The 17892-nt window shown below is 35.9% G+C and overlaps 1 protein-coding gene across 3 annotated transcripts; it reads left to right on the forward strand.

The window, feature by feature from the left end:
* Window positions 1-185: 185 nt before the first annotated feature.
* OTUD6B (OTU deubiquitinase 6B) lies at window positions 186-16352 on the forward strand. Of its 3 annotated transcripts, XM_060610878.3 has the most exons (7): window positions 186-318; window positions 940-1091; window positions 3532-3612; window positions 8397-8709; window positions 10544-10605; window positions 13115-13221; window positions 14015-16352. In XM_060610878.3, exons 1-7 carry the CDS (start codon window positions 237-239, stop codon window positions 14097-14099), a joined length of 882 nt encoding a protein of 293 aa, XP_060466861.2. In that variant the 5' UTR covers window positions 186-236; the 3' UTR covers window positions 14100-16352. The 3 variants fall into 3 exon arrangements, with proteins under 3 accessions (XP_060466861.2, XP_060466862.2, XP_060466863.2); XM_060610879.3 differs by lacking the exon at window positions 13115-13221; XM_060610880.3 differs by lacking the exons at window positions 186-318; window positions 940-1091; window positions 3532-3612 and adding an exon at window positions 6297-6425.
* Window positions 16353-17892: the final 1540 nt, after the last annotated feature.

Here is a 17892-nt window from a genome sequence, read left to right on the forward strand (position 1 = left end):
GTGCCCCCCCCGCCCCACCGCCTCGCCTCCATAGACCAGAGTCACGGGAGTGCGCATGCGTCTATCGCATCTCCTTTCTCTTCGGCCCAATGACTCTGCTTAGATTCGGTACCGCCTCGAAGGCGGGACTGGGTCCCAGCCGCGACCAATGGCACCCCGGGTGAGGGTGAGGGGTGGAAGGTGCCTGTTAGCTCGTGGTGCAGCTACCAGCGCGTGTGCTGGGCTACCTGGTCGTCATGGAGGCAATCTTGGCGGAAGAGCTTGCTGAGGAGGAGCAGCTAGTGAGAAGGCATCGCAAAGAGAAGAAGGAGCTGCAAGGTGACCAGGGGGTGGGAAGTGTCCCGGACCCAGGAAAGGGCGCGTGGCGGGTCGGTTCTGTGGAATCTTGAGAGGCTTCTGATCTGGCTCCTCCTAGACTTTCCCAAAGTAGCTAGTATCCTCTTCCCTCCTAATCCCCTATCCCGGTGGTCCCTAATCCGCCAGATCTTCAGAAGCTTCCTTTTCTTAGATCCGCCACGTCTCCGCTTCCCCATGCCACCGCCTGGGTGCTGGTGTCTGAGAATACCTCCAAGCCGTGATGTTGGGCCCAGACTGTACCGCCCCCTCCCCTGTCTCCCTTTCCCGTTCCTGAACCTGTTACCGACACTGGGATCTAATGGATGCGTCTTAAAATACCTCACCTCAATTTTGAGGACTCAAAAGGGATAGTTAAAAGATTTAAAACTTGAGTCATTTTTCTTTTTCCTTTTCCTATCACACTAAACAAACGTACAGTTTTGAGGATTTTCTTTTTGTCTCCATCTGAGCTCTTATCTGTAAATGTCTAATAACGCAATTACTCTTCTATCATTTGTTTCCACCTTTCTCCCCTTATTGTCCCCATTTCTCATTTCCTCTCAATCCTGAATTGGTGACTTCATGATTTTGGTGGCTTTTCAGCCAAAATTCAGGGTATGAAGAATGCGGTTCCCAAGAATGACAAAAAGAGGAGGAAGCAACTCACCGAAGATGTTGCTAAGTTGGAAGCAGAAATGGAACAGAAACATAAAGAAGAACTGGAGCAACTGAAGCTGACTTCTAAGGAAAGTAAAGTATGTAAAGTAATGTTTCCCTTTGCCTACAGCATTTGAAAGCCACTGCCCATCTCTAATATTAAGCTATTGACTATATGACATCGTACAGTTAGAGGGAACGGAAGTCACAATCATGCGTCACCATTCATTAATATTTCTGTGACCAGGTTTACATGGTAATGTATTTTTGTAAGGGAGGTCAGCAAAAAAAGTACGCGTCAACTATTTACTTGCCCCACAGATGAACAGATTGATAAAGTGGACTAGAGGAAGCTTCACCAAATGGAAGTTAGGACTTCTAGTCCCAGAATTGCCATTAAATAGTATTGTAACCTTGGTAAAGTTACTTAAACTTCCTGAGCATAAACTTCTCCACATATAATGTGTTATAAATACTTCTGCTGCTTAAGCACGAGATTCTGTAAGAATCAAATGGGACAGCAAATATGAAATCATTTTTAGATTATAAAGTGCTTTATGAACAAGTTGTAATGAGTGAAAATTTACGTTACTTGGATAAATTGGAGCATACTGTCATTTTAACTAATACTTATCATCGTGGCTAAAAGGTATTGTGTGCCAAGCACTTCAACGTATTTGCATTATCTCATGTAATTTTTATAGTAACATACTAAGATATTATCCATGAAGTGAATGTAAAGAATCTCATTTTTCAAGAGGGAAATAGACTCAGAGAGATTAAGAACTTCCTTCTGAACAGCTATTAAGTACCAAAGCTAGAATTCAAAATCAGGATGGTCTTACTCCCAAGATGTGAATATTGAATTCTGTTACAACTTTGTATGGTATGGTAGTTTATTGCATGAGTTTGGATACCAAGGATCACAGCCTCCATAACATTATTCCATTTTCGATAGTTAGAATGTTGTTATGTCTGTGCAAAGTTTTATCTACCGTAATGTGGTTTTATTAAGTTTATTTTTGGTCTGTTCTTGACAGGGAAAACACTTGTCTGTACTGATTAACAGTGGTCATTATATTAAACGTAGTCTCATTTTCTTTAGCCCTGTTAGCTAGTCATCAAGATCCTGGCCTTCTGTGCCTTAACATATTTTAATAAAACATTTTTTTAATATTTATTTATTTTTGAGAGACAGTGAGACATAGTGAGAGTGGGGGAGGGGCAGAGAGAGAGGGAGACACAGGATCCGAAGCGGGCTCCAGGCTCTGAGCTATCAGCACAGAGCCAGACGCTGGGCTCGAACCCACAGACCATGAGGCCATGACCTGAGCCGAAGTCGGACACTCAACCAACTGAACCACCCAGGCACCTCTGTGTCTTAGCATATTTTATTCCCAAGTAACCTAGTATGATGCCCAGGTGTTTGTGCTGTCACAATCATGGTATTCCAATTATCTTCTCATTTGCAATTTTGAGCTTTCCTAGGTGTCCAAGGACAAAAATGTTTGATTCTTAAGCTACATGTTGTTTGTTAAAATACAAGCTCCCATTTTACTTTGACCTATTGTCTTTTTCATTGACTTAAGCTTGTTTTCTTTCTGAATGCTATATGAATTCTTAGGTCATTGCTTTCCAGATGCTTTTCTGTTTCTTGCCTATTGTCAGCATGGCAGTTTGTAGATTTTAGCAGATTCCTCTGAAAAATATAACAATATTCATTTTATTAAAGTTGATGTAACTATTATTTGAAATCTTAATTTGGTTTTGATATTTTGATAATTTGGGCATAGCCTTGAAGAGTGCTGGCTCTATTGTTACTAGAGGTCTCTATATGCATTATGTATGTATCCTACTAAAAACTGGTTTAAGCTATAGTTGCAATAATAAAATGCTAGCTACTAATCCTGATCGTTAAAAGTCTAGCATCTTCTTTAGCAAACACATGATAGCCATTTGATAATTAAGATTGGTTGTGCTATCTGAACAATACCTTTTCTGCCTATAGTTATCAGTTTGTAAATGGGAAAGGATAGAGAAAGCTCAATATGTTACTACGGTCAAGAAGCAGGGTTCATCAGGTTCTGGCTAATTAAGATGGAGAATGGCCTTTCCTGCCACATTTGAGCTTGTGAAGGCAGTAGTGAACTGAGCCAGTGCAGGACCTTATGTATCCTATAGGTACTGTCAACACTTAGAGAAGGGAAGGGTGGACTGCTGAATGAGTTGGCACATACAGAAAGTATTTGGGTTAATGGAGTAGGAATTGGAAGCAAGAAGGAAAAGCCTGCAGGGATGAGCATTATCTTTGGAGAGCTGTAAGAAAACCTTTTGGGAATCGGACGAATTCTCCCTTAAAAATAGAGAAAGGAGACACAACCATGTCTTGTAATAACGTATCTAGTAGTATTATTCAAATTTGAGTTGTGGGATTACATGCATTTGTGATTTTTTTTCAATAATTTAATAGTCTAATACTTTGAATGATAAATTAAAAGTATTTTTCATTAATTCTTTAATGCTTTTTGTTTCCTTCAGATAGATTCTGTTGCTGTTAACATTTCAAACTTGGTTCTTGAGAATCAGCCACCTCGGATATCAAAAGCACAAAAGAGACGGGTATGAATGTCATGTCACCAAGTACTTAAGTTAGTGCTGTATGCTTATTACTCTCTTAGGTGTTGTGTAGGAAGGGAGTAGGAAAAAAAATGGTGGAGTTCCTTGTCAAAGGACCTGAGCTAACATTTATTAGGCATTTGCTGTTTGCTAGGTACAATGCTAGGCTTATTATAGATTATATGAAATCTCATTTATTCCTGATTATAATCCTGTGAAGTAGATTCTTAATCTCATTTTAAGAAAATAGGCCTAACCAGTATAAAATAACATGTTCCGTTTCTAGTTCTCATAAGAGAGTGGGCATAGAAGGGGAGTGTGCAAAGAATATTTTTTACAAATACATTATCCCAGACTTAATAATTTAGAATCTACACAGTGTGGGCCCAGATGGTTCTGATGCACAATTTTGGTTAAAAACTATGGTATTAAGTGGGGAAACAAGGATTTGAATCTAGAAATTAAGCAAGATACACAGGTGTACAAAATTCTGAGGTTTATGCAGGTACCTATGTAATGGTTAGCTGCAGTGGGAATTCAGAGAAGGAAAAGTTCATTGTGACAAGTGTTAAATGAGTTAGAATTTTAAGAAAATAGTTATTTAAAGAGGATATTTGAAGTACGATAAATAGCACGCATGTGGGCATGAAATAATTCTGCATCATGGTGAGAGCTATAAGGAAACTGATTTGTTGGAAGTAGTGAGTTCATGAAATCAAAACTATGGGACTGAGATTAGATAAGTAAGGGCTGTTCACTTGGGAAAAGAAAAAGGGGTTTTAAAAACAGTCTGTTTAGTCTCTAATATTGTTTTTACTAACATTTGATGTCTTATAGTATTTAAATACTTATTTTTAAGTATTTTATACTTAAGCGTTTTATATTTAAGTTATTTAAGCGTTTTATAATTTAGTAGTACCCAGTTTAATTGGGCATGGTATTTGGTATCAGACGTATGAAGGTTTTAATCCTACTTACTGTTGTGACTTTGGGTAAGATTCTCAACCTTTTTAAACCTCAGTTTCATATGTATAAAATGGGTGAAATAATACCTGCTTTGTAGAGTTATTGTAAGTATTAAGTAATATACTGTTGCCAAAGCCCTAACACAGTGCCTGGAGAACTAGCAGGTCAGCAAATGATAGTATGTTTACTGTGTTCAGTCCTGCGTAGCGTGCCTCTTACAAATTCAACCCAAGACCAGTAGCTTGTTTTTTGTTGTTTGAAAGTTGATTAAGTTGCAAATTGTCAAACATTTTCATGCTTATATAAGATTGTATTCTTGAGTAAATATGATTGTGAATTTCACAGAATCATGAAACTTAGATTTTATGGTATCTTGGAGGTTATCTGTTTTAACTCCCTACTTAAGATACATGTTCTCTTTGTGATAGCCTTATAGTTATCATCTAGCTGCTATAGATCAAAAGCAAAGGGCAGAGTTTTTGCTTGGCAGTAGCATAACAAAATATTTATTGGGATTGCCTCTACTTAGTAATTGATACATCTTGGAGTAGCCTATTTAATTTTGGAAAACATAGGCCCCAACTCCTTCCTGTCTGTATCTAATCTTATTCATCCCCAGCTGGACCCCAGCTGGACCCCAGCTGGACCAAAACAAAAAATTAAACTCCCTTTTCTCAAACATTTTGTTACTTTTCTCCTAAAATAATGCATAGCTAAAATGCATACCTTTTCAACTATACCCTCAAAAAATTTAGTATCTTTTGTAGTCAGCTGCTTAAATACTTGGCAGAGAAAACACCCTAGAAGTAAGTCCCAAAGTTTTTTTTATTGCTTTGTTATATTAATAGTATTAATAAGATTCTGGAACTGAAAACACTTAAAAGTTTATATAAGAAAATGAAACTTGGGTTTCATTTTTTTTTTTTTTTTTTTTTTTTTTTTAAGACAAAGGCACCAAGGAATAAAAAGAATGGTGTTTGTCTTTGGGAGAGATACAACTCTCTTTTAGAAAAACATGACAAAAATTTATAAATATTTATTATTGGAGTATTGTAGAACAAATCTCTTATTTTTAATTGAGAAAAAAAAAGGGAGTATTTTATTTAATTCAGCAGACTTGAATGGAAGAAGCTCTTTGGTATGCTGGAAAGAGCCCCAAGTAGAACTCAGGAGAACTGGGTTCCAAAAATAGGAAATTTGAGAGCCAGAATGAGTTCTAGTTCAATTTCTTCATTTTTCAAAATTGTCAATGGCATACTGAAAGTTTGATACCAACCCAGGACTGGTACCCAGCTCTTAAGATTCCTCTTCAGAGTTGATTTTGCTGCATGACTTCATTGACAGGGCTCTAGTTTTACTGACAATATATTTATGAAGTTAAGTGCTGTTTTCATCTTACATACATGCTTTTATTAGGCTTAATTGTTGCCATTCTGTCTCCAGCACTTGGGCTGTAGAAACCACAGTGCCTAGTGCCACTGGGAAACTATTAGTGGCTGGGAAAAGAATCCAGTGAATTTCCCACCTTGTGCCCTGGAAAGGAAACATAGTTACTGTGTAACATTAAAGTGGAGCTTGAGGACAAAAGTGAAATGCTTGGATTAGATTTTAGAAGCTTAAACGGTTTAGTATAAAATTCCACTCTTCCAGTAACTAGTACATAACATCATTAACTCCAGCTCCCATCTGCTCCAACTTTTATTCTGATTTAGGTGCCTGGATAGAAGGAGCGCTCTGTGTTGTCCTTGGTCCCACTCTGCTTCTAAACCAGCTGTATGGCCTTTGGAAATCTTTCTGCGTGCTGTTTCCTCAGAGGAAAATGAGGGGTTTTGGATTAGATGATATCCAAGGTGCTTATCCTCCCTCTCCCCTCTGAAAATGTTTTTTAGACTTTCATAAAGTAACAGTGCCATCTTGTGTTTTAAGATTTTTATGCCGCTGTGATGCACAGTTGTAGGTATGCAGTGAAATAAATTTGTTCATGTTATTTCTGGCATGGTTGGATTTGGGTGGAATAAACTTAAACAGGTGTATATTTCATTAGGAAGATAATACTGCTTTTGATTCAGGTAACTTACAAATCACTTTAGGTTCTAGTATGGCACCTACCAGGCAAGTAGTTCAAATGTGTGACAGTAAGTTACATTGAAATTTGCCTTTCCATTAATTTTTCTGCCCTAAGGAGGAATGAGAGCTAGGGACATGACAGTCTTTACCTTTTCTTACTTTTTCTTGATTTTTATTCTCTTAAATTGAAAAGCAGTCATGACCAGCATATAAATGAAACGTATTCATGGTAGAGAATTAGATGCAGAAAAGCATGCATGTGCGCACACACACAAAACAAAACTTATTTTATTTTGTAAACAAAAATGAGACTCTTAAATACAGAGAACAAACTGATGGTTGCTAGAGGGGAGGTAGATGGGGAATGGGCATGGGGGGCAAACAAATTATTTTGTAATTGTACCATCCAGAGAAAAGCACTATGAATATTTTGTGTATATTTTTCTAATTTTTAACTATGTATGTGTAGATTTAGTATATATTAGCTATATACATATCTTTTCTGCCCCCAGCCTCAGCTCTTGACATGTTTCTGTGGTACCCTAGCTATATGAACTGTGTTCAGCTATGAAACAGTGCTTTCTGGCTTTGATCCTTGCTAGTCCAACTGTCAGGATTTCTTTCTTTCCCCCCAGCCTTCCCACTCTACTTCTCATCCATCCTTCATGTCATAGATCTCATGCCCCACCCATACCTAATCCTTGCATATGTTGCCATGGGAAGAACTCTTCTGACATTTGAATAAGGAAAGCAAGTTGCAGAATATAATGTGATACCATTTTTGTTAAAGTATTTTTTCTATACTTTGAGTACATCAATATTTGTTAAAGCGCTTAGGAAACAAATCTAGAAAGATACACACCTGACTTCTACAGCAGGCACTGAAATTGGCATTGGTCATTAGAGGAACTTTTGTCTATCATGATACTTTAATTTTTTATAAGAATGTTTTTATCTGTTGTTTCAGTTAAGTGTATGTGTGTGTGTGTGTGTGTGTGTGTGTGTGTGTGTACACATGCACCGTTTTTTTCTTTAGGCTAGATAAATAGAATTCCCCTACCTTTCTAAAGTCTTTGGCATATTAATACTGCACAGGTGATTTAGCATGCTAATGCCTCAGTAGTGGAGTGATAAGTTAAAAAGCTTGGATTAGCTTGGCATAAATATGATAATGATGTTGCTTTAAGGCCTAGCACAACACAGTATTAAGGCAGTACTTTGAAATCAGTAACTAAAGCTTTTAGAAACGTATTTAAAAAAAATTTTTTTTTAATGTTCATTTTAGAGACAGAGACAGAGTGCAAGTGGGGGAGGGGCAGAGAGAGAGGGAGACACAGAATCCTAAACAGGCTTCAGACTCTGAGCTGTCAGCACAGAGCCCGATGCGGAGCTTGAACTCATGAACCGTGAGATCATGACCTGAGCCAAAGTCAGATGCTTAACCGACTGAGCCACCCAGGCACCCCTCATGTAGTTTTTAAGTAGACTTTAAAGAAAAATTTGAAGGCTTTTTTTTTTTTTTTGTCCTGGTATAGAGCTCGGTGCTGGGTACATGCAGATGAGAAAGATAGTTGCCTTTAAAGGAGTTCCCAGTATAGAAAATTCTACAAGTGATGAGATCATCAATATGATAATGCTTGTGGGAGAAGGGACAAAAATGGCAAAAGTCTTGAGGGTCTTACATTTCTATCCCCTTAATAAATGTAAAATAGTCCTCATTATTGTGAATTAACTTTCCTATATTCTCCTCCTAGGACAAAAAAGCTGCATTGGAAAAGGAGCGGGAAGAAAGGATAGCTGAAGCTGAAATTAAGAACTTATCTGGAGCCAGACACTTAGAAAGTGAAAAACTTGCTCAAATATTGGCAGCAAGACAGTTGGAAATTAAACAGATTCCATCTGATGGCCACTGTATGTATAGAGCCATTGAAGATCAACTCAAAGAACAGAAATGCCCTTTGACTGTGGCTGCCTTGAGAAGTCAAACTGCTGAATATATAAAAGGCCATGTGGAAGACTTTCTGCCATTTTTAACAAACCCTAATACGGGAGATATGTATACTCTAGGTAATTTATTTTTCTTTACTATGTCTTGTTGCTGCTGTTAAATAAAGTGATTCCTGGCATTGAGGAGAAGAAAAACCTATTATAGTTCTTATGGAGGAAAAAGTCTCAAAATTTAGGCAGAATTGTTTTTTATATTATAATAGATACTAGTATATTGTTTAAGGCAAAAGTGGAATAGGATTCATTATTATTCCTGAGAAAATTATGTTTCTGAGTTCACATGTCACAAAGTAGGCATAGAGGGAGGTATGCTTTGACTAGTCTGTGGAAGTATAGGGTCCAAAGACCATAAGCAGAGAATGATCAGAAAACCAAATCCTTTTATCCTATACTTTGGGAAATTCAATTTTACTTTCAATAAGCCACAATACTTAGGCAAAATTTGACTCTGCAAAACCAAAAACAAATGAGTTAATAACCTGCCTTATTATTCTCTCTAATACCTTTGACAATTAAGATAGAATATTTATGGGTAGGTAAAAAAAAAAAAAAAAAGAAAGAAAGAAAAAAGAAAAACTAGCCAGTAAAGGAGAGAGCAGGTGAAAATCTGAAAGAGTGTTGGGGAGAGTCAGAGATATAATAGAGGAAAGTTCGTCCTTAAGAGAAGATTGCAGGTGTGGCAGTATCCATTGGCAAGTCAAATGACCAGGAGGGGTAGGAGAAGGGATGGTTAAGGTTGACTTTGCTTTAATGGAGTCCCTGACTCTGCTAGTTGCAGGGCAGTGGAAAAGAGTTGGCAACTCAGCATGCTGAATTTAAAAAAAAGACAAAAGACTTAATTTCTTATTCATTTAGTCAATATTTATCAAAAGCCACTATGTGCCAGGGACTCTTCTAGGCACTTCTAGGATCCTGAGCGCTGGGAATATAGCAGTGAATGAGGCAAACACACAGGACATACTTTTCTGTACATGTCCATATTTTTTTTCCTTTCCTCTAAACAGGAAGGGTATTAGTTTCCCATTTTTAATTTTCTGTATAAGGTGTGTATGCTCAAGATGTGCCATTAAACTGCACTTAGGTCCTACTCTCATGACTAGTCCAGGAAGTCCTTTCTTTGGCTAGAACTGATACTGAAGCAAATAAGGTAAATGCTTTAAAAATAACAAATAGAGGCACTGTTTGATGCTACTTCTGGCAAAGGAGTTTCACCTCCTTTCTAGTTTTACCCTGATTCTCTTTTCACATCTTTTTTTTTTTTTTTTTTTTTAATGTTTATTTTTGAGAGAGAGAGAGACAGAGCGCGAGCTGGGGAAAGGCAGAGAGAGAGAGGGAGACACAAAATCTGAAGCAGGCTCTGAGCTGTCAGCACTGAGGCTGATGCAAGGCTCAAACTCACAGACCGTGAGCTCATGACCTAAGCCAAAGTTGGATGCTTAACCGACTGAGCCACCCAGGTGCCCCTCTTCTCACATCTCTTGTGGGGTCTTACAGTGGACCCAATTTAAGGCTGCAGTGTTTTAGTTCAGTGTATTTTTTCAGATGCAGGTTTGGATTTTAAAATACATGTTAAAATATTGAGTATGGTGGCAGTTTTGAGGGTTGCTTAGCTAAAGAGAGAAGAATAGGCTTGCTATGTAATTAAGGTCCCTAGGCCTCAGCGTGAGGGAGAGAAACAGAAATGAATTGCTTTCCTCTCAGATGGAGTGGTGGTGGAAAGTTGGAGCGAGTTAAGTTTGGATCTGGGAATTGGATTAAATTCTAGAGAGTGCAGGTAGAGAAAGGAGTAGGTTTACAACTTGAGTAATGATCAGGAATTGTGGGAGCTATAAAAGGGATCTGGTAACATGAGTTACGAAAATTATTAAGTGCTATATTCTCATTTTTTCTACAGAAGAGTTTAGGAAGTACTGTGATGATATCGTCAACACAGCTGCATGGGGAGGTCAGCTTGAGGTAAGTTTGTAATTATTCATAGTATTTGTGGATTGTTAAATTATTTCTAAATCCCATATCAGATGTATTTTTCAGATGGTCCCACTTTCTCTTTGAGTATCCCTTTTTGTTACGTATTTGCCGTTTCTCTACTCATGAAGCATTGAAATGGGGAGTTAACATTCTTAGGCCGTTAAGTATGTATCTTTGGGAAGTAAAGCACTATTTCATTTTAAATAGCCCAGTGATTGATTTGTGGGTTGGTAAGGCTAATGTTACTCTTGGGTGTTTCCATTTGTGATGCTGCTCCTGGCAATATATTTGATTTTCTGGACTTATGAAAGTGACGATTTTATTCAAGTATAGTAAGATTTAGCCTAGTGGCTCAGCTGATGAAAATCACTATTATAAAGAGAAAACCGTATTTTTATGTGAAATTATGGGTCAGATCCTGCCACAGTACATTATAATTGGAATTCCAGTTGATACTGACTTCAGAGCAGTATCTGATGCATCAAAATTCACATGTAGGAAGACAGTATGTTCAGCCACTTGTAGGGAGTTCATCAGGATTTTTTTAAAGCTTTATCTTACTTTAACTTTGTTTTATTAAAACAGAATAAACATCTAATAGTTCCAAGTGGTGATAAGGCAGCCTGGGGTATTCAAAAGTCAGGGGATAGGAGAGAAAGTCCTAGGTTTGGGTCCTGGCTTTCCTTCTACCTTTCAGTTTTGTGACCTGCGGGGCGTCCGCCATGTTTCCCGAGCTCGAGTGTCCTAATTGAATAGGGATAATAAAACCCCTGTGTGTACTTGGTAGGTCATTTGTGGACATTAAATAAGACAAGTAGTGTATGCATAGAACTTTGTAAGCTAACGTGCCAGATGGATGAATCTAGCAGAATTAATATTGTGTAGTGGTAATTAGTCACCTTGAATGGTTTGTGGATCTGAGTATTTCAAGATCTATAGATCTTGAACTAGTTCTATAGATTCAAGAACTATACTTTTTGGAGAAATGACGTGAATGCTTCTTTAACGTCTTTTTCTCAGTAAGTCTATATTTGTACCTCTTCTGAGCCACCAGAGGGAACTGTGTCCATTCGTTTTGTATGCCTCTCCTGGGTCTCTGAAACTCAGGAAATTGTCATAGTAGCTTTGTGACTACATTAGGAGTAAAGGTGCTTGAACTTTCTTGAGGAGCACAAATTAATAGAACTATAGACCTGAGCAAGTCTTTTTAAAGAGAGAAAAAAAACTTTACAACATCTTTTGAAGGACGTTTACTCATAAATTTTTGGTCTGTGAATTCATTTGACATAGGAATTGCTGTTTTTACAATGGGGTAAATTTAAATTATTCAAGAGAAATTCTTTATATGATTTTTAAAGACTTCGAAGGGATGTTAAGATTTCCAGAGCTTGCTTCACACTCTCCATTCTGTGCTGGCTTTTAAAAATGTAATTTCAGGTATAAGAAAAAAAATACCTCAAAGGAACATTTTATGAGGTAGAGTGTGGGATTAAGTTTGCTACTGTGCAGTACAGAATTTCCATATATTTGAAATTTCTTAACCTTCTTTTAAAACATCCTAAAAGGACCATGTTCCAGACAAAATGTTCTTATAATTGGGCAAATACATAGATGTGAGGGCACTAAGATTGAGGACTGTTGAATGATTAATTTATGAACTTGGGCTCCAGAGTCAGACTTCTCAGTTCAGTTGCAGGTCACTTTATTTCTTTACGCTTGACTTTGGGCAGGCATCTTGACCACTCGCTTTAGATTCTAGGTCTTTACCTATCCCATAGGATTATTTTCAGGATTGAATGAGTTAATATACATAAAATGCTTAGTGTTCCTGGTCATAGTAGGTCTAAACAGTGTTACTACCAATATTTATTATTAACTATTATTCATCTGCCTTTAAACTCTATTTTTATAATGTATGGTATGAAATTAACATTGTGTATTAATCATGTGGAAAATCCATGAAAGGATAGTACAATTCACATACATAACTTACCTACTCATGCCTTGAATATTATGGAACAGTGGTTTTCAGCACTAGTACATTAGAATCATCTGAAAGCTTTTAAAAGAATAAACCTCCTAATATTTCCTGTTCTTTCTCTCCTTCTCCCAGCCCCTCCCAAATTGTAATTGATTTGATCTGGTGCCTGAGTGATAGTATTTTTAAAAACTGGCAATTTTCAAGCAGTATTCAAAAGTAGAGGGACTAGTATAATGAACCTTTACTTCATTAACTATGGTATTGCTATTTCTAAAAAGCTGTTGTGTAGCCAGGGCTTGAAATTTCTGCGTTTGATTTAATAAGTATTACATTTGTTTTTTTCAACAAATCGTATTAAATGTCTACTATGTGGCAAGCAGGCTCTTGGTGTATAGTGAGGAACAGAGTAGATCTCTGTTGGATGATGGTTGCCCTATTCATGCATACTCAGTAGTTTATGACTTGAGTAAGATTTACCTTTTTATTTTCCTTACTAATACATTTTCTTTCCTATAGCTAAGAGCCTTGTCTCATATTTTACAAACACCAATAGAGATAATACAGGCAGATTCTCCTCCTATTGTAGTTGGTGAAGAATATCAAAAAAACCCATTAATACTTGTGTAAGTACCTGGAAATTTCTACTGTTACATTTTTCATAGTTAAGACAAAAAGAATTATTCAAAGATGTTAGGTTGTATATGTTGATTAATTAGAAAAAATATGTCTTCGGTTGCATTAATTACGCTTATTTTATGTTAAAGGCAATTATAAAATTAGAAAGCATTGTCAGTCAGTATGTGATTTAGATAATTGTTTAAACTTCTAGTGGTTTATTCTTGTGTATGAGTTAAGAATAAAATCATTTCTAAAGATTACAGATTTTAGGATTAGTTTTCATACTGTCTTAGTGTGACATTAATAATGCTAAGTTTCAACAAGAACAAAAGCGGAAATATATTCATGTTGCCTAATTGGTTATTCCTTAGAGAGATTTTCTTCGTATTGTCAAAGTATTTTACATGATTGAGAATTCTTTTCTGAAACACAGCATGGAGAGTTTGCTGTTGGCTTTAGTGTTTATTAGCCAAACTACCAAGGTAATCATTAATGGCTTAGATTTAGGTAAAAATTTAAGGTTATTGAGTACTCAGCATCTCAGTAATTTTCCTTTGCCCCCTAATGATTGTGTTTTCCCTGATTTAAACTCAGCAGACAGAGTTATTGAACCAGATTTTACTGACTGCTGAAGCTTTTCAAATGGGTTTGAACTTTTAAGTAATATGTCAATGAAGTCTTTGAATGATACCCCTGTGGAGTGATTCATTGAGTGTTTGGTTTTATATACATAATAAACATTTATATACAATGAATTACTTTCGTCTAAACTACTCATTTCTCCTTTTCTCATTTCAGATATATGAGACATGCATACGGCTTAGGAGAACATTACAATTCTGTTACACAGTTGGTGAACACAGCTCCTGAAAATTGCAGCTAGTTTACAAAATGTTACACAATTATGTTTTAGTACAGTGTGCCGATCTGAGTCTTCTTACAAGTGCTGGATTGTTCTGACATTACTGAAAAACACAACTACCTTAAATCAGTTTTATGGCAAAGCTACTAACAGATTTTTTTTTAAAGTATGCCAGAGATAAACTTTAACCAGTGTTCCCTCTGTGGTATTTAAAAACACTTGTGAATCGTTGTGGAATACATCATTTACAGACCAAGATAGTACCTATTTGCTGATATTTTTACTAATATAGGGTCTTGAACATTCTGTTATGCGTTGAAATAAATTTGATTTTTCTCCTTATTACTAAAAGCTTTCAGTAACCATTTTAATGTAACTTTCTTGAAGAAATGAAATGACTTGGTCATTGCAAAAATGTGGTAAAGGTGACAGCAAATCTAATTAATGCTTATAAATGCATCTGATTTCAGTAACCCTAGTATTTGATGGAATTAATACTATGAAGCTTTTTATATAACCCCATCAAAGTGCAGCTAAAAAGCTTGCTTTAATAACTAAAAATTTTAAAATATTTATTCACATGGGAATCAGTTAAGTGTAAGAAATGAGAAATTTAAAGGTAAATAGGTGTTCCTATCAGATCATACCTCTAAAGAAGTACCATCATGTTTTCTTACAGTTTTTTAGTGTCTTTTATTTTTTTATTCTATTTTTTTTATTTTTTAAGTAATGTCTCCACCCAACATGGGGACTTGAACACATGACCCCACAATAAATAAAGAGTTGCCTGCTCTATCAGGTGAACCAGCCAGAAGCTCCAGTACCATCATTTCTTGATCATATTCAAAACTGCAAATTTTTATATTCTTCGTTATGTTTTCCTCGTCACCACTTAGCTGCTTTGCTTTCCTTGTGGTCTTTTCCACTCAGAAATAGTTTGTGGCCTCTCATTTTTTTTTTTTTTTTTTTTTAACTTGTACACACTGAAGGAGTAGCAATGTAAAAGGGTCCAAGGCCAACTTTACTTCAAATTCTCCTCACTTTCAATTTGTCTTACCAGACCTCTGTTTTTGTTTCATTCTCCAGGATTAGAAGAAAGTTAGCCTACATTTATTTCAGATATGTGAGAATGTTTATGTTACATGTAGGGATCAAGTTGAAAGCCACTGTTTGGGAGCTAAGACTGAATAGTAAAATCAGTATACAATACTTTCTGATATGAATGATTTATCTGGCTCAGATTTCAGATTATTCTTAACACTATTCTAAGAAGATAGTATCTGTATGTAGAAACATGTCTCGCTGATAATTTGTTATGTAACTAAGTATTAATGAAAATGAAACTTTTGGTTTCATCTGTTTTTCCCAAATTAGGAGTAAATACTAAGATTCAGCATCAAATTTATAATTCAATTTTTGCTCCATGAGCGCAACTAATTTTTGTAAGTAAATATTGGGTTTTATGATATTAAAACCAGTTGTTAGTCTCACATGCCCACCTGATGACAGTGTGGGAAGCTGGTAGGGACTGTGGTCAGCTATAGCAAGTACTGCACGAAGGTGTTCTAGCTCAAATGATGAAAAACTGTTCTGTTTGCCTAACAAAGTATATTCTGAAGGCTGACTGTTTTGTAATCCTTGATCTGAAATTTTTGGGGTCTGAAATTATAAAAGAATTAAATTATAAAATGGTAAATGGCTGACCTTTTTTTATGAAATGATCTGTTACTTTAAAATCAAAAGATAAGCATTAAGAAGTAATAAAAAAGTATCATAAACCTAGTTAGTACAGATGCCATCTATATTTAAAATAACTTCTTGGTAATTATTTTTTCTTAATAAGATGAATGGAACCTTCTTGATTATAGGTTTATTTTTATTATTTTTTATTTTTAAATGGGCAGATATTGTTATGAGTAAGATTTGTGTGGTCAGCTTCTGTTCTTCCATAAAACTTCAAATAAAAATCATTTTAGCTGTAACCAAAAACTGAAGTCTTTAAACAATGGCAGATGTTAATTTAAAAACAGTATATACTAATTTAGTTTGCTGTATGATTATGGTCTAATGGAAGTTTCATAAGCTCTCTTTTCTCTTAATTCAGAAAAGTATATGTCAGAGTTTTGGAATATGTCTTTAGCCAAGAATTTTATCCACTTACATATGTTTACAAACTTATATAAAGCAAAAAAGAATGTATGTAACTATAGTGAGCAATATAGTTTTGCTCATATTATCTGATGTTTGCCAAAAAGAAGAATAAAAGATGTATGAATTAAATCATTTGTTCGTTCAAATTGTTATTCTTAAACAATTTTACAATTTAGAAATAGGGAAAATCCTCTTTGTTTTAGAATTTTATCCTGGCTTTATTTTGTCCTTATATATAATTGAGAATAATACAATCCCAAATTCTTGCTTTAAGGGTTTTGGAATAAATATATAAGCATAGCACTATGTCTCAGACAAAATAGAGGAAGATAAGGAGATAGGCATTTAAGCCATGGCTCTTAGAAATCAGGTTGAAGCTTAAAACCTTTTAGAATAATGAAGGTTATTTAGGGTAAATGAAATTGAAGAATATTCTAAGACTCATGGGTGTTGAAGAAGGAAATTTGCACAAACTAATGCTGGTACAGGATTGTTAATGTATTGTTTTGGTCCAGGTGTCATGAACTAGCTGAAGGAGCAGATCTATTGTGTTTCTGAGAATTTAATTGGTAATTTCATCATATTTTTACTGTTATTGAACAAATGAGTGTGACTTTTCTTCCTTTCCATATGTTTTCACATACCGATTCTTCTTTCCTGTCTTAGATCTTCTTTAAAACCATTTTCCATCTTGCAGAAAAAATATAACTCAAAGGGTTTTGATTTTTTTTTTTTTTTTTTAAAGCAAGTTGTAGGAATTATCATTTCTTGTTCACCACCCTTCCTACTTGAAGGCCTTTGAGCTGCCATTGGGAGTTGAGAGCTTCACCCAACCTATTTCACCTAAGCTTACTGCCCTGGTCTCCATTTCATCAGCACCAACTCCCACCTGGCCGGGGCTGGGTACCCCATTTCATACATGTTGGTTTCTAGTAACCACACGCTAGTAATTAGTATTGTTTGTATTTAGTTTATTATTATTGTTATTATTGTTTTCCTTTAGTCTGTAAATGCTTAGAAACAAGAACTTGTTGACTTACTAAATTATCTAGCACACTGCCTGGCCTATATAGTAAGTGCTTATTAATAAGTATTGACAGTCATAAGATCAATTGAGAGGATAAGATTGGACTCTTAAGGAGTTGTCATTAGGTTAATGGACCATTAAGTACAGAGAGGTATTGACTTAGTGTTGTGTCTGCTCACAAAAGGGCTGCTCTCTAATTTACCTAACCCCTTTGGATAAATCCTTAAGTCTTTAGGTCAATTTAAGGGAGGAATAGAACCCAAGAGAGCTTTTCTTTTTTCTTCTGACAGGTTTTTTTTTTTGCCTTCATGTATCAGTCTACAGAATATAAAGATTCTTTATAAGTATACAGACCAAGAAACTGTTAAGAACTTTGTTAATATATTGGCCAGAATAAGTTTGTAGTTGTCTTCTTTCAGTATAATAAGGATGATGATTAGTGTAACTTATTGAATCAGATTACAGCCCTCTGCTGAAACTATCAATGCTGTGAACAGAGATGACTTCCAGTCTTCCTGCTGATTTTTCTTCTCCATGTTACCCTTATCTTGACAAAAGGAAACCCCTGTTTCCTGTTTATTTACTGTTTATAATCTTAAGCAATACAGTATCAACCTGAGGACTAGTGAGAACCCA

Source organism: Panthera onca, chromosome F2 (genome assembly GCF_046562875.1).
Source record: "Panthera onca isolate mPanOnc1 chromosome F2, mPanOnc1 haplotype 2, whole genome shotgun sequence".
In the NCBI taxonomy this organism is placed as follows: domain Eukaryota; kingdom Metazoa; phylum Chordata; class Mammalia; order Carnivora; family Felidae; genus Panthera; species Panthera onca.